General features: G+C 42.0%; 1 protein-coding gene across 1 annotated transcript in view; it reads right to left on the bottom strand.

Annotated features, from left to right (window-relative positions):
* Positions 1-21473, bottom strand: part of GABRA5 (gamma-aminobutyric acid type A receptor alpha5 subunit) — a 107599-nt gene that overhangs the window by 52455 nt on the left and 33671 nt on the right. The window contains exon 5 of the mRNA XM_019525626.1: positions 17181-17263. Coding sequence (XP_019381171.1) covers positions 17181-17263 — 83 coding nt within the window. The remainder of the gene's footprint in view (positions 1-17180; positions 17264-21473) is intronic.

Here is a 21473-nt window from a genome sequence, read left to right as displayed (position 1 = left end):
ACACCAGTCCACCAACTGTTAGTGCAGATTTAGTGAAGGGGCACTTGGAGGGGCTAGATGTGTTCAAATCAGCAGGTCCAGATGAACTTCATCCAAGGGTACTGAAGGAATTGGCCAGTGTCATAGCAGAGCTGCTGGCATGGCTGTTCGAGCACTCGTGCTGCACCAGTCAGGTCCCAGAGGACTGGAAAAGAGCCAATGTGGTTCCTATTTTCAAGAAGGGGAGGAGGAAGGAATCAGGAAACTATAGGCCAGTTAGTCTCACCTCTATCCTTGGAAAAACTCTGGAAAAAATCATTAAGGATCACATTTGTGGGAGCATAGTAGGGAAAATAATGCTGAAAGGAAATCAGCATGGATTCATTGCAGGTAGATCCTGCCTCCCTAACCTTGTTTCTTTTTATGACCAGGTCACAAAAGGAGTCCTCTACCTAGACTTTAAGAAGGTATCTCATTCTGTTCTCATAAATAAACTGACATGCTGTGATGTAGATGATTAAAAGGTAAGATGGGTGGCAAATTGGCTTAGGGGTCAGACGCAGAGAATGGTGGTGGACGGGTTGATATCTGTCTGGAAAGATGTGGGCAGTAGAGTCCTGCAAGGCTCAGCCCTTGGACTAGTGCTATTCAATGTCTTCATCAGTGACTTGGACAAGGGCATGGAGAGCTCCCTGTCCAAGTTCACAGATTATACCAAAATATGGGGCAAAGTTAACACACCAGAGGGTAGGGAGTGGATCCAGGTGGATCTGGACAGGTAGGAAAAACAGGCAGAATGAAATTTTCAGCAAAGACAAGTGCAAAGTGCTGCACCTGGGCAAAAAGAACCACCAACATGCTTACAGGCTGGAGGATGACCTTCTCAGCAGTACAGCAGTGGAAAGGGATCTTGGAGTCATAGCTGACTCCAAGATGAACATGAGTCATCAATATGACAAAGTGATCAACAAGGCTAACAGCACTTTATCATGCATTAGTAGATGCATGATGCATAGGTCCAAGGAGGTGATGCTTCCCCTCTATGCGGCACTGGTCAGGCCATAGTTGGAGTACTGCATCCAGTTATGAGTGCTGAACTTCAAGAGGGATGCAGAGAATCTTGAGAGGGTTCAGAGGAGGGCCACTCGTATAGTCAGAGCCCTGCAGGTAAGGCCCTATGAGGAGAGACTAAGGGACCTAGATCTCTTCAGCCTTTGCAAAAGAAGGCTGAGAGGTGATTTTGTGGCTGCCTATAAATTCATTAGGGGAGGGCAGCAGGGAATAGGAGATGCTCTATTTACTAAGCCAACCCTGCAATAACTAGGAACAATGGCCACAAATTGATAGAGAGCAGATTTAGGTTGGACATTAGAAAGAACTTCTTCACAGTTAGGGTTGCCAGAATCTGGAATGGGCTTCCAAGGGAGGTGGTGCTCTCCCCTACCTTGGGGGTCCTCAAGAGGAGGCTGGACAAGCACCTAGCTGAGGTCGTCTGACCCCGGTGCTGTTTCCTGCCCAGGGCAGGGGGTTGGACTCAATGACCTACTGAGGCCCCTTCCGAACCTAACATCTATGAATTTATTAATACCTGGCTCAATTAAAATCTTATCTCAATGTGTAGCCATGATAAAAAGTAAAGAAAATACAGAAGGCCCTGGATAGAAAGGAATATAAAAGATGTTATATAAATCGAGGGGTTGGTTTATCTTGAATACTGTGTGAAGTAATGGTCATTCCATCTCAAAAAGGATATGATAGAACTCAAGAGGGAAGAGGTACACAAAATAGAGATGAAAAACTGCAATCCAAAATTAGGGGAGTGTAAGATCTTTCTCAGCAGGAGACTGAAAAGTAAAGATGTTCATCTTAGGAGGTAAGTTAAGAGAAGGGGGCATCATAAAACTATATAGAAGTATAATAAAGGGTCTAGTAAAAGTAAATTGTCCATTTCTGTTTTTGTTATTTCATATCACAAAACAAGAAACAGTCAGTGAAATTAAAAGGTGGGCAATTCTGAGCTGATAAGGGGAAATACTTTCTCATGAGGTTCAACAGGGACAATTGCAAAGTCCTGCACTTAGGATGGAACAATCCCATGCACCAGTACAGGCTGGGGGCTGACTGGCTGGGCAGCAGCTCTGCAGAAAAGGACCCAGGAGTTACAGTGGACAATAAGCTAAATATGAGGCAGCAGTGTGCTCTTGTTGCCAGGAAGGTTAATGGCATATTGGGCTGCATTGGTAGGTGTGTTGCCGGTAGGTCAAGGGAAGTGATTATTCCCTGCTATTCAGCACTGGTGAGGCCATGTCTGGAGTACTTGTGTTCAGTTTTGGGGCCCCCACTACAGAAAGGATGTGGACAAATTGGCGAGAGTCCAATGGAGGGCAACAAAAATGGTGATGGCGTTGGGGGACATGACTTATGAGGACAGGCAGGGGGAACTGTACTTATTTAGTCTAGAGAAGAGAAGACTGAGGGAGGGTTTAATAGCAGCCTTCAACTATCTGAAGAGGGGTTCAGAAGAGAATGGAAGTAAACTGTTCCAGTGGTGGCAGATGACAGAACAAGGAGCAACGGTCTCAAGTTGCAGCAAGGGAAGTTTAGGTTATATTAGGAAGAATTTTCTCACTAGGAGGGCAATAAAACACTGGAACAGGTTACCCAGAATCTCCATCCTGGAGGTTTTCAAGACCCAGCTAGACAAAGCTTTGGTTGGGATGATCTAGTTGGGGATGGACCTGCTTGAAGCAGGCGGTTGGGCTAGGTGACCTCCTGAGGTCCCTTCCAACCCAATTTTGTATGATGTCTATGATTTTTATGTATGTGATAAAATTGGAGAATTCATTGTCACAGGAAGTGCTTGAGACCAAGACTTTAAGACTAAAACCAGAATTGGATGTTTATATTAATATCCTGAGTTGTAACTTGCAATAACAACTTTTGTGTATCCAACCTCACACTTCAAGACCTAACTGGTTTTGAACTAGACACCAGGGTGAGATTTGTAGTGAGGGGATCAGACAATTCTCCTTCTGGCAGGTTTTATACTGATTATGTTAGACCTGGGATACTGGACTAGATAGCTCCTTATGTAAAAAAGTAAGGGAGATATCCTTAACAGAGATATGAGATGGAGGAAGTCTTCCATACTGTAACAGAACCTGGGAACTTTTTCTTCCCCAGGGGGGGTTAAGGAGGTCCCATTAGTGCCCCAGAGGCATGTAACTGCCTTGAGTCCTGTCAGGGGCAGGTTCAAGGCTCCAGTGAGTATTGAATCCATAGTGGTCAGATAGTGCAAGGCACAGCCACAGAGGGGTCTGGGGCCTGGCAGACAGATGCCCAGTGACAGAAGGGACAAACAAGACCTAGTGCCTTAGAGTCAGGTCCAACTCAGTGGGCCCAGGCTAGAAGGCCTAGCTAGATTAAAGGGGTAAAAGCTGAGGAGTCCGAAGCCCCAACAGAAGGAACATCATCCTTTTAACACCCGTGAGGTATGGGGCGTGGTAAAGGGGAGATTTTGGAGCCACACAATTAGCCCTTACAGCTCTGGGTGTCCAGCCAGGCATGATTGCCTATAAAGGCCTAGCAGGGGCCTGGGAACCAGTGAGGACCAGTAGGGTGTCAGGGACCCCTGGCAGGGGTTTAGTGGAACCGGTGTTATGCAAAGGTCCATCGGTAGCCTCCCTGTGTATCATTATTCCATCAAGGAGTGCCAGACAAGGCAGGAAGGTGCCCTAGGAGCGGGGCACAGTTACAGAGGCACCAGGGGGCATCACAGCCACCCCTGGGACTCTGACATGTTACACATACACATAGACTTGAGTATTACCAGTACCAGAAAAATATGCTGCCCAGGGCACAGCCAGAAATGGAAGCACTAGGCAATGAGATTACAGTAAAATGAACAACAAAGGAAATCTTATCAGAAAAAGCTATAAATATTTCTGTAGATGTGGAGTTTAAATTGGGGAAACGGCAATTCAAAAGTAATGACCTGGATAATAGGATCATTGCAGAGGCTGTGCATTTAAAAAAAGAGGATAGAGATGCTTAAATGAGTCCTGTTTGAAAATAAATATCTCAGTATACATAAAGACAAGATTGAAGATGTTGGGACATTGTCAGCTGGGTTAAACCAAGGATAGCTTCACCATCAGTAGATTTCAGTGGAACTATGCAGCTTTAGATTATCTGAGAATCTTAACCTGATCTGTGGAAGGAGACAGTGTGTAACCAGCTTCCTAAGGGCACATCACAATGAGTGCACACGTGCAGTTTGCAGCACCACAAACCCATTGCTTATGCCACAAACTTCACACACCACACGTGCACGCATATACCACACTGCTAATTGGCAGCATGGTAGGGTTTTTTCTGACACCGAGAGATCCTGATGTCCAAAAAAACCACACTAAAAAGAAGTGGGGTGTTGCACATGGCTGCAGCATGTGCCACCTGAAACAGGAACCTGGCTGGCCAGAAACATGCTCCACCTGGTGGCCAGGCTCTGCACACCCGGATTGCCACTGCAGCTATGGGAGGCCCCCAGGACTCCAGGTAAGGCTGCTGGGGCCATCCCAGGTGCTGGCCCTAGCCTTCCCTACCCCACCTGAGGCAATTTGCGATGTGCCAGAGTGTGTATGGAGGGGCATGCCCAGGGACAACTAGCAGGGTTGCCCAAATATGAGCCGCTGCTATTTGTCCCTGGGGAAATGCACATTCCCACTCATGGGAACATGCCCCAAATGGTAAATAAATACTATAGGACACTGAAAAACAGTTATCCCAATGGCCAGATCAGCAGCAATAGGACGCCAATTCTAGCAAGAGCTATAAGAAACCACAGACCCAGGGCAGCTGCTATTCAATCTCCTCAAAATACTGAATGTGTCACAGAAGAAATAAAGGGGTTGATTCTGACTTGAATCTTAATACATCTCTGCTGGTGTGTAGGGGTGGTAAAGCAATATGACTAGCAAAAAGGGAATGCCCCCTGCTGTGGGAACAGTGTATAAGATCTATGTAGGGCAATGCTTCCTGCTTGACAGTCTCCAACATAACACCAGCATAACAAGCAAGTTGAGGACTAGAAGGAGAGTCTTTATGAAGCTAAATACTATGGAGACTCTGGGGTGCAATGCAGCCAACAGCCATCCTGGGTAAGGACAGTGTAAGTTGCAAGTGTTCCTAATTTACAATAGAGCTATACTGGATTCAAAACAATTCAGTCTGATTGACATGGGGTTCCTTTGTGTGCTACTCTTCCCTTGCATCTCACAGTGGAGCACAGCACAGAATCAATCCCAAAGTCTTTTCAGTTCATGTTAAATCACCAAAAGGATTGCTTTGTTCTGGCCTATGCAGCAAGTGCTGGATCACTGAAGCGCCTGATCCTATTCTATTGGATCTTAGTTTTTCCCACTTTTCAAGTACAAAAATCATTAGAAAAGCCAAAAACAAACTACCCCTAAAGTGGTTGGGTTTTGCCTTCTTTTCACTGCTTCTCTCTCTTCCCGCAGCAGCCAGAGCTGATCCCTGGCATAGAGACATGTATCGTATGAAAGGATGGTTTTGGGGAGCATGCTAGCCCTGTATACCATGTCTTCAGTGAGACAGAGACGTTTTTAGTGCAACCCACTCTAATGACAATCTGGGCCTTACTACTTTGTGTTTTCAATAATAATTATTTGTACCAACCAGTAGAAAAACACCCAGTCTTATAAGAAACACTAAAATTATGGCCTAAAATTAATAAATCATACCACATAGAAAACAAAGATTTGAGCTTTAAAAAAATAGAAAATCTTTCAATTTTTGAAGAATTTAAGAAGTGCTGCATGGAGGAGATTACAGCATCCGATGTGCAAAACTCAACTAATTGAATTTGTAAAGTTATTAATATAAATCAGTAGACCACCTCCTCTTTTATACTTCTGCTACAGTAGCAGGTGTTGCTCTCACTAATAACTAATCAAAAGGGATGCTGGTTTTTTCTGATAGAAAATAAAATTCCCAATTTTCAGATTTAAAAAAGTAACCCAAAATCTACATTTTCCACGGTTAAAATGAAACACCACTAATATATATCTATATATTTCTATACGTAATCTAATATCTATATATATATATTAGTGGTGTTTCATTTTAATCATGGAAAAATGTTGATTTTGGGTTACTTTTTAAATTTGAAAATTGGGGACTTTTCAATCAGAGAAAACCAGGATCCCTGCTAATCAACCAATGAAATGTGATTGTACACATGTCTTTTATTTTACTGTGAGCAGATTTCATAGACATTTTTGATCTCTGAAATATTCACATCATGGTACTTTCTTTACACTTGGATCTCTCTATAATGTTTAAGCCTTGAGATCTTCAAGCTAGATTATTGTAGAACGCTCTGGGCTTTATTGGGGCGAATCCAGATGGAGTGCAGAGCCATGTTCACACCCATCTTTGGCTGCATTGCCCATGAGTTTTCAGTGTGGGGTCTGGTCTGTTTGGAACCCCTGGTTTCTCATGCTCCAGAACCCAGAGGGTGAGCACTCACATTGCCACTCATTCCTTCCTGTCTCCTGCTGCTGAGTCCATCAGGGAGGGAAAGGCAAACAGCAGCAGTGTTCACCCACAGTGCTGTGTACTTGTGCGAAATCAAGTAATCTGGCCAGACCATGCCCTTGACAGCTGGTGAACTCAGAGCTCACTGCTCATGCAGAGCTTTGGCAGGAGCTTCTATATAGGAAGCCTATATTCTATCTATCTATCTATCTAGCTATCTATCTATTCTTTCTCTCTCTTTATAGGTATATATGGAAAGCCTATATATAGGGCCATATACAGAGGGACCCCCCTAGATAGATAGATAGATAGGCTATGTGTAGATGAAACAAGAGGTGTGTGTGCACCAAACTTTAAAGTGGGCTAAATGCTTTTGTACCGTTTTAATGGTGTCAGTGTTTGCACACCTCAGTGGTATATTGCCCAGTAATTCCAGTTGCTGTAGGAAATTTGGTGGCAAAATTCACCTTTAATGACTTAGGGTGCAGCAAACTAAAACTCCTTTGAGGACTTTTAGTCTGCTGCCCCTACAGCCACAGAGTGAAGCACCAGGCTCTGTGCAGTTCCACAGCTCTACAGGAAGCCCTGCAGGCAGCCTGACAGCAGCCTGGGAAGGCAGGCTGTGCCCAAGAAAAATGGCAAGCCTGATCTTTTTTTCCCCTCCCTGGAGTCTGCCTGCCTGCCTGAGCTGCATGGAGGCCCAGTGCATCCCTCCGTGGTCGCAGTGCCCCCCGGGACTGCCCAAGCTGGGTGCCTGCAGGCAGGTGCCACCAGGCAGGGGGGTGCTGCTGCCGTGGAGGGAAGCACCAACCCCCCGCCCCACAGCCCAGTGATCACTCCACCTGCTAGCATCTCGCCTTCCCTTTCCCACTGAAGAGGTAGGTAAGTCAGCAGGGTGTGTGCATGACACGGGGGTTTAATCAGCCCTAAATTGAAGTGGTGTTTTTTAAAACCTACTGCTTCAATTTAGGGCCTCTGTTTCATCTACACATGCCCTATAGATAGATAGAACTATATATCTAGAGAGAGAGAGAGATCTATAGTATAGAAAAGGGTTGAAACTCTGGAGATGAGTGAGGTGCACAGCATTTTTTAATAGTTATGGCATCTTTCCAAGTCAGACTGCAAAACTCCTTTTTTTGCCTGTGACATTTGTTATTGTATGTGTATGCCTACACACTCACACACTGTTGGGCTGGGTGAGAGGGATACATCTGTGCAGGTGGAATCTGTGGGATCTGCTTGCCTCAGGAATGGTCTGACTCATTTGGGTAATTGCTTATACTTGTGAATTATGCCTTCAGTGTCTTAAGGTGCTAGCAGACCTGAATGGAAGGGTATTTGAATGGTTTTAAGTTACTTAAATTATTTTATCACAAGTAGATGCTCACTACTCTGAATGCTGTGATCACTTTGGAACACACAGTTTCTACGAGCCTTTCTAGATTGTGGTGTTTGCATTAGATTAATTCACATGACATTAGTTTGGGTCAGTTAGAACCTACATGCAGCTTAGTTACATGAGGATTTTTTTTCTTCCGCATTTTTTAAATAGCCATATAGGGCACAGGGAGAAAGCAATGAAGGAGAAATTCACCCTGAGCACTATGCCCTTACCTGGCTTTGGGAAGTATGTGTATTACTCTAAAGTCTCAAAATAGTTTATGTGAGGCTTATATTGTCCTCTGTCCTTGTAGTGGCCTTTTGTGCGGGGTGATGTCACCACAGTGAACATTAGGTTAATAATGTTCCTTCCTCCACCACAGATGGGTTACTGTGGCGGTGAAGCCAACAACATCAATTAATGATTTGCATAATATGTAGAGGGCAAGTGGCCTCCTCCTCAAAGCTTTTTTGGCAGTGAGGACTGGGCTTTCCCACTTGTGTAAACAGCACTCTGGTATTTTAACAATAATGACCCCACAGCAGTGTCAGTGGCACCAATGTTGGACTTGTGTTTTAGTACTTCAGTGGAAATTTGTATGCAGCAAACTGAGAGTAATAATCTGAGACAAAGGCCCTTTAGGATAGGCATCAGCTTGTTTAATACCTAATTTCTCTTTCATCTGATAGTAGTCCATGAGGTAGAACAGTCAATGCCATAACTCTTAAATTATATAACCTCAAGTAATAAAGCAGCCCTGTCATCACAGGCCACTGGTTGTGAGAAACCACAAGAAAAGCCCAAAATTCTTGGAATGGGGCTTGAATATGATTAGACAGTGAGCTTAGGAAGATAGAGGATACGACAGAAACAAGGGTTTTGAGGATGTTCTGTTCATTCTGCAACATGGGTAAACACTAACAAAATAATACCTAAGAAAAAATAAAAGCACACCATGCATGTGTGTGTAAGCCAAATTTATGTCTCTGAGGAGATAACTTCAGTCCATTCTTTTGAAGTAGAGTAGAGTTAGCTTTACTACAAATTAAACAATCTCAACTAAACTTTTCCCCTCAAGCCTAGGTGCTTCTAGGATTTCATGCAGAACACCCCTAACTTCTTAATTCCCTTTGACTGGAGGATCCTACCCTCAATATATATCCTAGTACACCAAATACAGAAGTTATACAGCAGTGTTATGCAAGGATCTATAGACAGGGTGACAGAAGAGTTCTGCTTCCTTATGTGAAGTTCCACAGTCCAGCTACCACAGTTTTTGTGCTATATTTACTAACAGTTCAATTTATTCCTTTCTCTCTCAAATAAACACCTTTTTCATTTGTTCATCATCGTTCATGCAAGGACCTCAAAACACTCTGCAAAGCTCAACACATTGCCTATCTCAGTTTTACCAACATGGGAAGTGGTCCACATAGAGAATTTTTTTTAAAAACCCTTACCAGTTCTGCAGCTGCTAATAGAGGTGGGAATGCTAGCATAGACTTTCTATAGGGGCTTTCTCCACTGTACTCTCTCAACTAGCTCTAATCATGGTGCTTTGTAAATGAGTTTTGGGCAGTTCTAGGCATGCATAGAAGCAGAACTTCAAGTACCTAAGGGTGCATACAGATGTTTGTCACTCCTGGAAGCTGTGTGGGGAAACCAGTATAAGTAATATGGGGTTGGGAGAAGGGTGGGCAGGATTAGGGGTGAGCTAGTGGGTCTGCAGAGGGGAGGCTGATGGATCTGCAGAGGAGGTTGTTTATTTGGGGCAGGGGAGGATCAAAGGGCTAAAAATAGCTTGGTCAGGGTCAGAGGGGCAGGAAGAGCACAGTCTTGAGGCTGGGGTGAGCAGCTGGACTTTCCCAGCCCTGTGGCTACACTCTGAATGCATACAAGTGTTTGATAAGTTGGGTTAACCCATTCCCAATCTAAGTTAGTTCACCCTCCTCATGTGAACTAATTTAGATCAGGCCTGCCATTCTGGGGGCAATTTAGCCCCCCTGAACACCTGCACAGATGGGCATTTAGACTGACCTAACCCTAGTTGGGCTGATCTAAATGTAATAGATGTACATACCCTAGGAAAATATTTAGATCAAACAGAGAGGGACACACTGAGCCTACCTTCAGGGTCAGGCAACTAATGAGCAGGACTTCTTTGGGATCATAATTTTGCATTTCTGCATTTACAGTCTACCTAAGTCATTTTTTATTTTCAGGGTGGTTGTTTGGGGATCTGGCCTTTAGTTTCCAGAAAGAAAATCCCTCTTAGGATGACTCCTCAGACCAGTGATAAAAAAGCAACAGATTCACATAGCCATTCAGTCATACCACAGATAAGAATTTTAGATGGTCTGGTAGAGCCCTGTGAGGAAAATTATTAACAAGTATGTATATATTTGTATTTGATACTACAGGGATAATATACATAAGCACCTAACAAAATCTAGATTCACCATCTCTCCATAATACAGAATTTTATGTTGACAAAGCACTGACTAACACTTACTAACTGATTCATTTATCTTCAAGGCATCCTTATGAGCTAGGTAAAATTGATATAATTAACATGAAGTGTAAAACTTAGGAGATGTAGCAATTAAATATGTTGCCCAGGTATGTATCTCTGTGGTCTAGTTTAAATAATTGTCTTATGAACCAAAGAGTGCAATTCTAATCCTTGTTCTAACATTACTTTGTTGTCTGACCTGGAAGAAAATCAATTAATTTCTCTCTGCTTCAGGTACTCTAGAGATAATGATGTTTACTTATATTCATATGGGTGTTGAGAGGCCTAACTAAACAGCATTTTTACAAAGAATTATTAAAGGCAGTCAGTGGAGGAAGTGAGACAATAGTCCAGTAATTCTCAACCAGGGTCCAACAACACCCTAGGGTGGCTTGAAATCCTTTCCAACATGTGTGTCCTTTCCACACATTAGCACTGTTAGGTTTACAAACATAATTCACAAAATAAATCCAGAGATTTCAAATAGAAATCCATAGTTGCAGTCTTTCTGAGTTCTTTGCTCCATTATCTACAAAAACCTATTCTATTATATTTCTGTAATAAAAATGTGAAAACTAGGAGCTGGCATTTTCCAAGGGGTTCATTACATCTATCCAGGGGTTCCTCAGTCTAAAAAGGTTGAACCCCCCTGCTATAGCCATACCCAATTCACTTACATTTTCCAAGACACTTTTATCCTGTGACTGTGACATTCCAGGTGGAACACTTTTGATCTGATAAATCTGTGTGATTTAATATGCAAGCACTGGGAGAAGTGGAAACCCAATAAGCTTGGTTAGGTTAGTTTACCTTTGTTTCCAGGAATCAAGAACTTTGTTCACAGCCACAAGCTCATATTAAATCATCTTCAATACTGCTTGGCATTGATAAAGGGTCCATAAGAATAGCTGCCCAGGAATGCACACATTTCTCCTTCTAGGCAATTGTTTAAATGGCCTTCACATGAAAAGCTCTTTCTCCAAAAATAGTTAGAACAATCTCAGAGAGTATCCTGCATTTTAAGGACTGAGTAGAAAATATGGGTGTGGGGAAAGGAAGAATATGAAATGGTCAGTGCAGGACAGCAAAACAAAGAAGCAAGCAAGTGGGCAGAGTCTGCATATCAAGAGGCAAAGAGGTAGGAGGTGCATCACACTTGTTGGAACTCTGCAAGAGAAAATGTTATATACTGTATAGCATTTTTTCCAATATTAAAAAAAAATGTCCCTTCCTGACAAAAATAAAGATCTATTTTGTTGTTTTATTTCCTGCTTGGGTGACTTGTAACTCTCTGAGAATTCCAGAAGACCCTAGAATCAGAGAAGTTCATTTGGTAGCAACAAAATATCTTGCAGGGCTAATTCAAGGTGAGAGACATAAGGAAATGTGCACCATGTGAAAACTACCTACAAGAAAATTGAAACAATAAACAATAAAAAGCAAGTAATAGTTTTTACAGTGTAGCCTTTGCCAAATGAAAGGCCACATTGGCAACAGATTAAGAACTCTAGGACAACAGCCAGCAAACACCACTCAAGTTTCAGAAGGAGTATACTATATAGATACTTGTTGCCTCCTTGGGTGCCTTTAGACATGTGGGACACCTGCTCTGGTGCACTGTAATTACAGCGCATCAGAGCAGACTTGATTAAATCAGTCTGCTGGAGTGTGCTAATTAGCACGCTCTGGCAGCCTTGGCATCTTGTGTATTCAGCACCCCCGCACTTCAAAATGGCAGTGGGGTACTTTAACTAAAGCTCACTGAACAAGCTCTAATTAAAGTCCTCCCTCTTCCCCCTCCCTGCCACTCCTGAAGCACATGTAAAGATGCTCCTTGTGTCCATATGAAAAATGAAGATGTTTCGAATCTCATTTAATGAAATCTAATTTAAAGCAAAAGGGTGACTGAAGATTAATTATGGAATGCAGTATTTAGAAGCCATATTCTCAGTGGTATAAAAGCTTCATTTCTAAGTAGGAGGATCCATATGGATTTGTGTTAGCGGAGAATATGGCCACAGCTTTCTATTCATCTCCAGTAAGTAACGCTATTACACTGTGGGAAAAATAATATAACAAGCTCCTTGATGGCCTTTCATTCATAATAAAGACATTCAGAAGACTGAGGGACTTATAGTACATATATAGGTATTGCAGAGATTTCCAAGCCATCAGAAATATCACATACCAGACAGTTCAGTGCCTCGGTATAGAGGGACAAGTTAAAGAAGACCTGAAGTAGTTTAACAGAGAATTAATTATAAGGTTATGTTGTGAATATCAAGTAGTAAGAGTTAGAGGGGCATTCAGCGCATACATACTTTTTAACGTCATCTTTTTATTTTTCTTTGAAACATTAAAATTACTTGTAATGCCCCACTAGCTTACACTGCTTAGCATACACAGTATATACATTTGCATTTCAATTAGGTTTAAGAAAAAAACTTGAAGGTTGCACTGAATGTTTTTTGGTTTTACTCAAAACAGTGGCATTACTTTCTCCTGTACTTTCATGGTTTTCTGAACACTGGTGCTCATAAATACAAAGCAAACTTAATCATACTGCCTCTCGGTTGGGAAAGTTCTGAAGCCCATGCTTAACTTTAAGAAAAGCTTTAGTGTTTAACCCAACTCTGTACTATACATCCTGTAAGAGTCCTTAAATCTACCCAAGGGCACAAGCCTACATTATGAACTAATCACTTTAGAAGTCAAAGCTTCCACTGTATCACAAAAATAGCAAATCAGGAATGGGCATTTTGTGTATTTTTTTCCAAATTCTTATTGTAGTTCATGATTATCTTTAAAACACACATAATCACACATTTCTGTGAATATGTCAAACCCTTTTTTAACAGTTTGGTTTTGGCATGAAGCTTCCAGTCTACTTCTAAGTCTTAAAGGTAAGATTTACAATGTACGTGAGCGAGACTTTCAAATTATATTGTTACTGATTAACATGACAGTACTCATGACAGCACACTGAAGCTGTTAACACAAACATTTCTTACAAAGAAGAAACCTGTGAGGGGGTTTTGGCTTTTGTTTTGTTTTACTTCAAAAGAAGGGAAATCAATTAACTCTAATAATTTGGTAATCATTTTACCATACTTAAATATAAAGTGATCCTCAATAATTAGATTTTATATATGGAAAATTTATACACTTGTTATAATTTTCCACATATAGAATCTAATTATTGGAAATTAGTCTTAAATTTGTCCCCTTTCTACTGCTACAGCAGGGAAAATAAATCTGGAGGGTCAGGTAGTCCCTTTTTCCCCCATACTTCTTCCCTTTGCAACCCCTCTACCACTACTTACTGTCAGACCCTGGTCTCCATGAAAACATAGAAGTGAAAAGCAACTTTGAAAACACTGACCTTGAAGTAAACATACCTGTAGCAATTTGCATAAAGCACCCATAGACTTAGTTCATCCAGAATTGATGCATTTTACCTTTTTTGAAACTGCTGCAAGTTTTAGCACAGGTACTTTATACACACACTTTTAAGGAATACTTTTGTACCTACTTATATATAGTACAAACTAGGGATGATGTTAGTCCCAAGTCAAAAGATTCATGATTTATCATATAGTTCACTGGGCTGGGCCCCAGTAAAGTCAACAGCATGTCAATCTATGGTCACCACACAGCTCAGCACTGCACAGTATGTGCGTGTACTCCAGACCTCCCCAACAAAGGTTTTATGTACTAATTAGCCTCTGACTCATGACTGGAACCAGGTGTTCTTGTCATGAGACTTGGGGTCCTCCAAAAATGTACATGCACATGAGGTGCAAGGCAACCTGGTTTGACTCCGCCTCATGGAGGATGGGGCTACACTAATCATATAAGGCATGGTGAAGGAGGGGGTGACAAAAGGATTCTGGGCGAACTGTTTGGGGCTCTCTTTGGTGTTATTTGCCAGACATTTAAGGCCAGTGAAGAAACAGTAATCACCGGAAATCATAAAGAAGGCACAGCTCCACTGTGGGAGTGAAGAGGAACTAAAAATGTAGGCAATATAGTGGCTCATCAGGACTTGAAAAAGAGTTGGCAATGAGGATGACTGTACTCAATGGCCACTCACATATATTTTATTCAGATAGGCTGCATTTTTTGGCTAAAATTAAGCATTTTTGGAATCAAAGGGAGGGTGTTAGGTTTGGCTCTGGACTTCTTGGTGATGGCCTGGTATTGCAGTACCTCCAGCCCCAATACCAGTTCCCCGTGGAGGGAAGTCCCCCCTCTCCCATTTTTTTTAAAAGCTATGTAACAGAGCACAAGTTGTGTTCTGTTACTCAAAGGGGCATGGGCAAGCAGCAGAGCAGCCTGCGGCTGGTTGCACTCCCAAGCAGGCACAACTACCTAATTGGGAAAAGGTTCCAGCTGTTTGTTATAAGAACAGGCCTTGAGCAGTGGAGCCAGCAGTTTGCTGCAAGCATCTGGGAGTAGAACACCACCCAGCTGGAGCTGCTGCTCATGTAACAACTTGGAAGTACAGGGCAGGAGCTATGGGGATGCTGGAGGCTCCTGGTCCTGGGGCATGACCTAAAACTACACCCTGCTAGAGCTGGATGGTGTGGTTGGGCTTCCAGTAGTGGGGTAGTCTCCAAGAAATGCCATACCTGTGCCCCCCAGTGAAGGGCAAGTATGGGGCCCCAGAAAGCCTCAGCCCCTGCTGCTTTGTGGGTTTCCTCATGGACGGGAAAGACTAGGGGAGCACACCCCGAGAAAAAAGCAAGGGCCCAGGTTTGCTGTGTGGAGCCTGAGGTGGGGTCCAGGTTGTATGAAGGGACCTGAGACAGAGCCCAGGTCCACAGCAAGGCCTGAGGTTCACAAAGGGAGGTGGGTATCAGGTTCCAGGGGGGTAGCATCCTGAGCCCAAGAAGGAGCTGGTTGTGAGGCTCCAGGGTGAAAAGGGGATTGAGGCCCAGTGTTAGGTGTGAGGGGACCAAAAGAGTCCTAAGCCGGGTAGGAAGCCTGTGACACAGGAAAAGGCTGGGAGCCCTGAGTGGGTGTGATTGTGAGCCCAGTGTGAGGGCAATGGGATTGAAAGTCCTGACATGAGGGCATAGGGATTAAAAGCTCCAGTGTGAGTGCATGGGAGTGAGAGTCCTGACATGAGGCACTGGAGTACAGGTCCTAGTGTGAGGGTATGGGAGTATGGGTCCCAGTGTAGGCTACACTATAGACTATGTGTTACGCCAAATAAGCTATAGGTTGGGTGTTAGGCCATGGATGACATCTGTGAGGCATGGGACATGGTATAAGGGGAGATTTTGAGCCATGTATGCCCTTGGCATCGGGGCAATTAAATGGGCAGCCTGCCACCTAGTTAACAACTTTTATTTAGTCTCATTAAAGGCATGGCAGGTGAGGCAGGCAGGCGGTTAGCCCTAAAACAAGTAGGTGAGCCAATGACTCAGCTGGCCCCGGGACACCCACTTGTTACAGGCTAAAAAAAATAAAAGATTCCCATTAGTGTGTTTGCCCCATGTGGGCCACGTGTTTTATAGTTATGCTCAGTGTTGGCTGCATTTAAACAACTTCATAATTGGTATCCATTGCTGAGAACATGCTGGTTTGGGCATCAGTTTAATGATAGAAAATATATTTAATGAAGTTTTCTTGTATGCAAAGCTAAGATGAGGGGGCTTTTTTCCTCATGCTGATGTGGGGGAGGGAACCTTATCTTGTATTTGAGTAAATACAGCATGTTCAGTTATCATTGTCATCACAAGAAAACAGTATGTTGTCAATGTTAAAGTAATACAGATACAAAAGATGAAAGCATGAGTTTAATGATTTTCAATTGATAAAAACTGGGATGGGGGGCGTGGGGTGCATTAAAAAATCCTGCAGTTAAATTGCATGAGGGATTTACTACATATTTTGGCTGGTAACATCAGAAGTCTTCAGACACTTTCATTGCACCTTGAGTCTGTTTTGTTTACTGAAATAAAAGTCATCCATTTGAGTAGCCAAGTCTGTACCTTAATTAAGGGCTTTGTGTTTAAATATAGACAAGCAATCCCCTAAAGTTATTTTAAAAGAAAAATTCTGGCAAGGCAGGGTTATGGTGGATTATAGACTCAAAGTATGAAGAAAAATCATCACTTCAGCATATGATTTACAGAATAGTGTGTTCATGTATACAATCGTATGCTTGTGTATCTTCTCACATGAACTTGCATACATGGGTGTATAGGACTGGGATTATCAAAGACTAATAGGCAGATTTTCCTTTTTTGATAATTGCTACATATCTATGTTTGTAGTGTATTTTAGCATACACCATTAGCTGTATTTCAAAATAATATATATCTGACATTGAGGAAAGTTTAACTCATTCATAAGCATACAAAATCAGTTATCAACAGGGATCCTAGTTTTCTCTGATTAAAAAAAATCCCCAATTTTCAGTTTAAAAAAAGTAACCCCAAATCCACATTTTTCTGTGATTAGTGGTGTTTCATTTTAATCATGGAAAAATGTAGATTTGGGATTACTATTTTAAAACTGAAAATTGGGGATTTTTTAAATCCGAGAAAACCAGGATCCCTGGTTATCAACAAAACAGATAGAAGGCCAAGCCTGTGAGAACTCAGAAATAGGATAGTGGTGAAGGTGCTATCAGATCAGTCAGTCTCATTTAGTGAAAGAAATGCAAATGTTGTCCTAGAAAAGCAAAGGTAGATCAAAACTATCCATTCATGACTTTTATTTGTGAAAATAACTTACAGCTTCCAAACTTGAGTGGGCAAGCATGGGCATCCATTGGGAAATCTTCAAGTTGCATGGGGCATTCAGCAGAGATAGTCAATCTGTGAAGAGAAAAAGGAAACAAAATCTTCATTTTACTCATCTCTCTCTCTATGGGCTCATCCCTGTTGTATCTGCATGCTGATACATGCATATTTTTTTACCCCCAGGGACATCCCACAACTATGAAATTGGAGCAATCTTCTGGTTAAATAGAACATGATTAGGCTTGGCAGAATTCTTTTTTATTAAATTGTCATGGATAAAATTTATGGTTATTTTAAAACATTTATTTCAATTTTTACTGATTTAAGTTTTTAGGAGGGGTGGAGGGAGCCCCAGCTGTGCTGCCTGTGTACTGCTCCCTTGGCAACAGTTTGGGCAGCTGCTGCAGAAGCTGGGGGCTGCACTAGTAAGACTGTGCTGAGAGTGGGGGTTGGAGGGGCAGGACTGTTGGTGGCTGGGAGTTAGGGAGCCCAGTGCCACCACCCGTGGCTGTGTGTGTGTGTGCACGCACACGTGTGTCTACATGTGTCTTCCCAGGGAAACTTGGACGCAAGCCCGGCTAGTGCCAGAACATCCCCATAGCAGGTGAGGTCCTGAGCACCAGCTATCCCAGATTTCCTAATCCATCTTGGGTTTTTTTTCTTACCTCCTCTTTTGATAATTACCAATTGAAATATTTTTCCATTGGTCTGTAGGTGGCTAAATTGCCATTTATTGATGTTTATTGATAAAAATTGAATCCTACAAAACTTAAACATGATACACAATATAAATAACTTCCCACCTGTAAAACAAGGATAATGATACTGACCTTTGGAAAAGTGGTGCAGGAAAGTTAGGCGATGCTATTACAAGTCACATGAGGAACAGTGGCAGGACATCCAAATTGAAATATTTTGGCAAAAATATTTAATTTGGATGCTTTGTTTATTGGCAAAATCAAACTGTCCACAGGAAAGCAGACACTTTTCATGAAATATTTTGTTTAGCTGGAAGCCCAATTCTTCCATCAAAAGCAGTAACAGAGAATTCTGACCAGAAATACTTCAGGGTAAGTATCATCTCTTTTTTAGGTTTGCACAGTGAAATTGAGATTTTGGTCATTACCATAAAATAAATTATATTATGAATACAAATAAAAGGATTCTAGCTTTTGCCTTATATTAATAATATTCATGTGCTCTCCTAGTCTTGAAATTTAAATCCAGGTTGATATGTGGGCAAGGTTCTTTAAGTAGATGTGATATCTTTTATTAGACCAACTGAGTAGTTGGAAAACAGTTCTTGGAAAACTTTCAGGAGCAGTCACCTTTCTTCAGGCATAGGGAGTCTCTGATGTTCTGAGACTCCAAGAAATGAGAGATGCTAAAAGTGTGGCAGGATGTCAGTGAGAATGTAAATAGGTAGAAATTAGAGAGACAAAAGGTAAAGCAGAGAGGTAAAGCAGACAGGGGAGGTGGAAAAAGGCTAAGGGGAGATATTACAGTGATAGAATACAAGGTTGGAAAAGAGGCTGTCAATAAAAAAGAAAATAGTTAGAGATTAGGAAAACAGGAATGAGAGAAGCTCAAAGTGTTAGAGGATGTAGTGAAAATATAAATAAGTAGAAAGAAGAAATGAAAGGTAAAGCAGGGGAGGGAGAGGGATAAAAAGGCCAAAGGGAAATGTTACAGAGGTAATAATACAGGGTAAGAAAGAGGCTCTCAATGAAGAAGGAAATAGTAGAAAATCAGGGAGACAAAGGGCAGAAAAATAGAGGAGGGGAAGGGAGAAAAGGTGGGGGAAAAGAAGAATGTAAGCGGTCAGGTCAGGGAGGTACCTATTGCATCAGACATCAGGCAGACTGTAATGTCATAAAACCAATGTCTATATTGAATCCATGATTTTGTATCCAGTAGATTTATGAAGTGAAGTTTGTAGGCTGAACTAGGGAAGGTGTTTTGTAAGTTCCCTTGGAGGATTAGAACTGAGAGATCAGAGAGGGAGTGATTGTTTTGTGAGAAGTGTGCCCCCACCGCATTCATATGTGCACATTCATTCTATTTAAGACTCCACAAGTTGGAGATGCACAATTTCTTGATGATTATACCATCCTAAAATTATGTGGAAGGAGGATGAAATCAAGCCCTGGTAGCTCATTAAGATGGCTTCTTTTTTTAACAAAAATCTGTTGCTAGACAAATATAGCTCCAGAATCTCCAGTCTTTGAAATACAGAGGTATCTCTCCTCACCATAAAAACATGTTTGTACATCCAGAATACCTGACTTAATTCTTTATATTACTATATTGAGGTGGGTACTTCAGATACACAGACTATCCACCTACAGCACTGTAGAGAGTCTGTGTTCAGTTGCTACCTCATTTATCCATGTGACTTCAACACAGCACACTTGGGCATTCCTGAAATCATCTGTCAAGTTAGAAAGACAATAAATTTGGGAAAATAACTACCCTCTGTCCATCTGTCAATTCATGGCATTTTTGGATTTATAGCTATAGGTGAGAGGACTAACAGGGTAGTGAAAGATAATTGCCAATGTAATGGCATATGAAAACATTAATTTAAGAGGAATGAATTAGTGGAATAGGAGAAGGAGAGAAACAAGTGTAGCAGGGGAAGAAAGGTGTGGAAGGAGAAGAAAAGAGGGAGGATAATGCAGATGGAAAGGTAAGATGACAAGTAAAACAAGAGAAGAAATACCTCTGTACAGAAATAATAGCCTGTTTCTGAGTTACATACCAGAACTGCTGATCTTATAAAGGTAGTAAGAGCAATAAATAGAGCGTAAGTCAACTGTGCTGAGTCAAAAAAGATTGTTTTAATAAAATTTATAGCCACAAAAGCATGAATATGCTCCAGTGTAGTGTAAAGACACCTGCACTTTAAATGATCTGGTCTGAATGATCTAGGACCCAGTTTGTATTATGGGGGTGTCTCCCTGTGGTGGTCTCTGTACAATTATAGGACTTGTCTGGCACTTACTGAAGCTGCAAGAGAATTTCAGATTTGTAGTGTGTTCTGACCTTAATATTACTGCTTGACGACTGGATTCTACTTTGTTGGTGTGATCATGTAGCATTCTGAGCATCCTGGACCTGCTCTGGCAAAGCCAGAATTTCTTGTATCTTGCTGCATAGACATGTCTATGTCTACAGTACAGAACTCCTCCAGTTTCCTCTAGCTGATGCTTTGTTTCCTATTGTTGACACTAGATGAGGGCATTGTTTCAATTTCAGAGAAAAAATTTATCACTAAATGATCAGAGAATCAAAATTCTCCAAATGTGTTTAAATGAAAAGGTAACACTGGCCGCATCTACATGAAATGCTGACTGTGTGGTTATTACTAAACAAGTGCTATAGGACTGCACAAGAACCCAGGTTATTATGCAGAAGCTCCAACAAACACCTTTTTCATGATGCTACTGAGCAGTAACTTAATACTATCGTGCAGTAGCATCACATCATGGTTATTGCCACACAATGCTACTACACAGTAATATCGGGCTATTGCAGTCAGAGTCTCATATAGATGTAGCCACTTATAAGTAATTTAATAATGCCCTAGCTTATGCGTAGAGAAGCACTGCCCCAGAACAAGACTCCTGACCTTCCTCGTGCTACCACATTGCTCATCAACTTCACTATCTTTTAGGATAGTGATTGCTGTAGTTTATCCCTTGTGTCAGAGGGGAGGTAGAGAAAAGAAAGCATTGGGGCCAAGTGGGACAACATGGGACCTAAGAGCTCACAATAGGAAGAAATACTCTGTGAATGGGGATTAAACATTTCCTGCACAGGCAAAGTTTTTGCCCTACCCTTAGCCATAAAAAGGTCAGCATTAATCTGGTTACATGGTAAACAGAAATGTCCCAATCATTTCTCATTAGTTGTGCTATTCATGATATTATGTATAATTTTATTTAATTTTAAAATACTTAATGGATCATGCCACAGAAACCAGTTAAAAATATGTATGAGGTGATCCTCCCCATCTATGCGGCAAAGGTCAGGCCGCAGCTGGAGTACTGCATCCAGTTCTGGGCACCGCACTTGAAGAGGGATGTGGACAGCATCGAGAGGGTCCAGAGGAGGGCCACTCGTATGATCAAGGGACAGCAGGGTAGGTCCTATGAGGAAAGGTTGCGGGACCTGAATCTGTTCAGCCTTCAAAAGAGAAGGCTGAGGGGGGATCTTGTGGCCTGTTATAAACTGGTTAGGGGGGATCAGCAGGCGCTGGGGGAGTCCCTGTTCCCCCGAGCGC

This window comes from Gavialis gangeticus, unplaced genomic scaffold (assembly GCF_001723915.1).
Source record: "Gavialis gangeticus isolate Ggan-Ray unplaced genomic scaffold, GavGan_comp1, whole genome shotgun sequence".
Taxonomy (NCBI): domain Eukaryota; kingdom Metazoa; phylum Chordata; order Crocodylia; family Gavialidae; genus Gavialis; species Gavialis gangeticus.
Note: the sequence above shows the minus strand (reverse complement) of the source record. Positions and strands in the feature narration are given on the sequence as shown.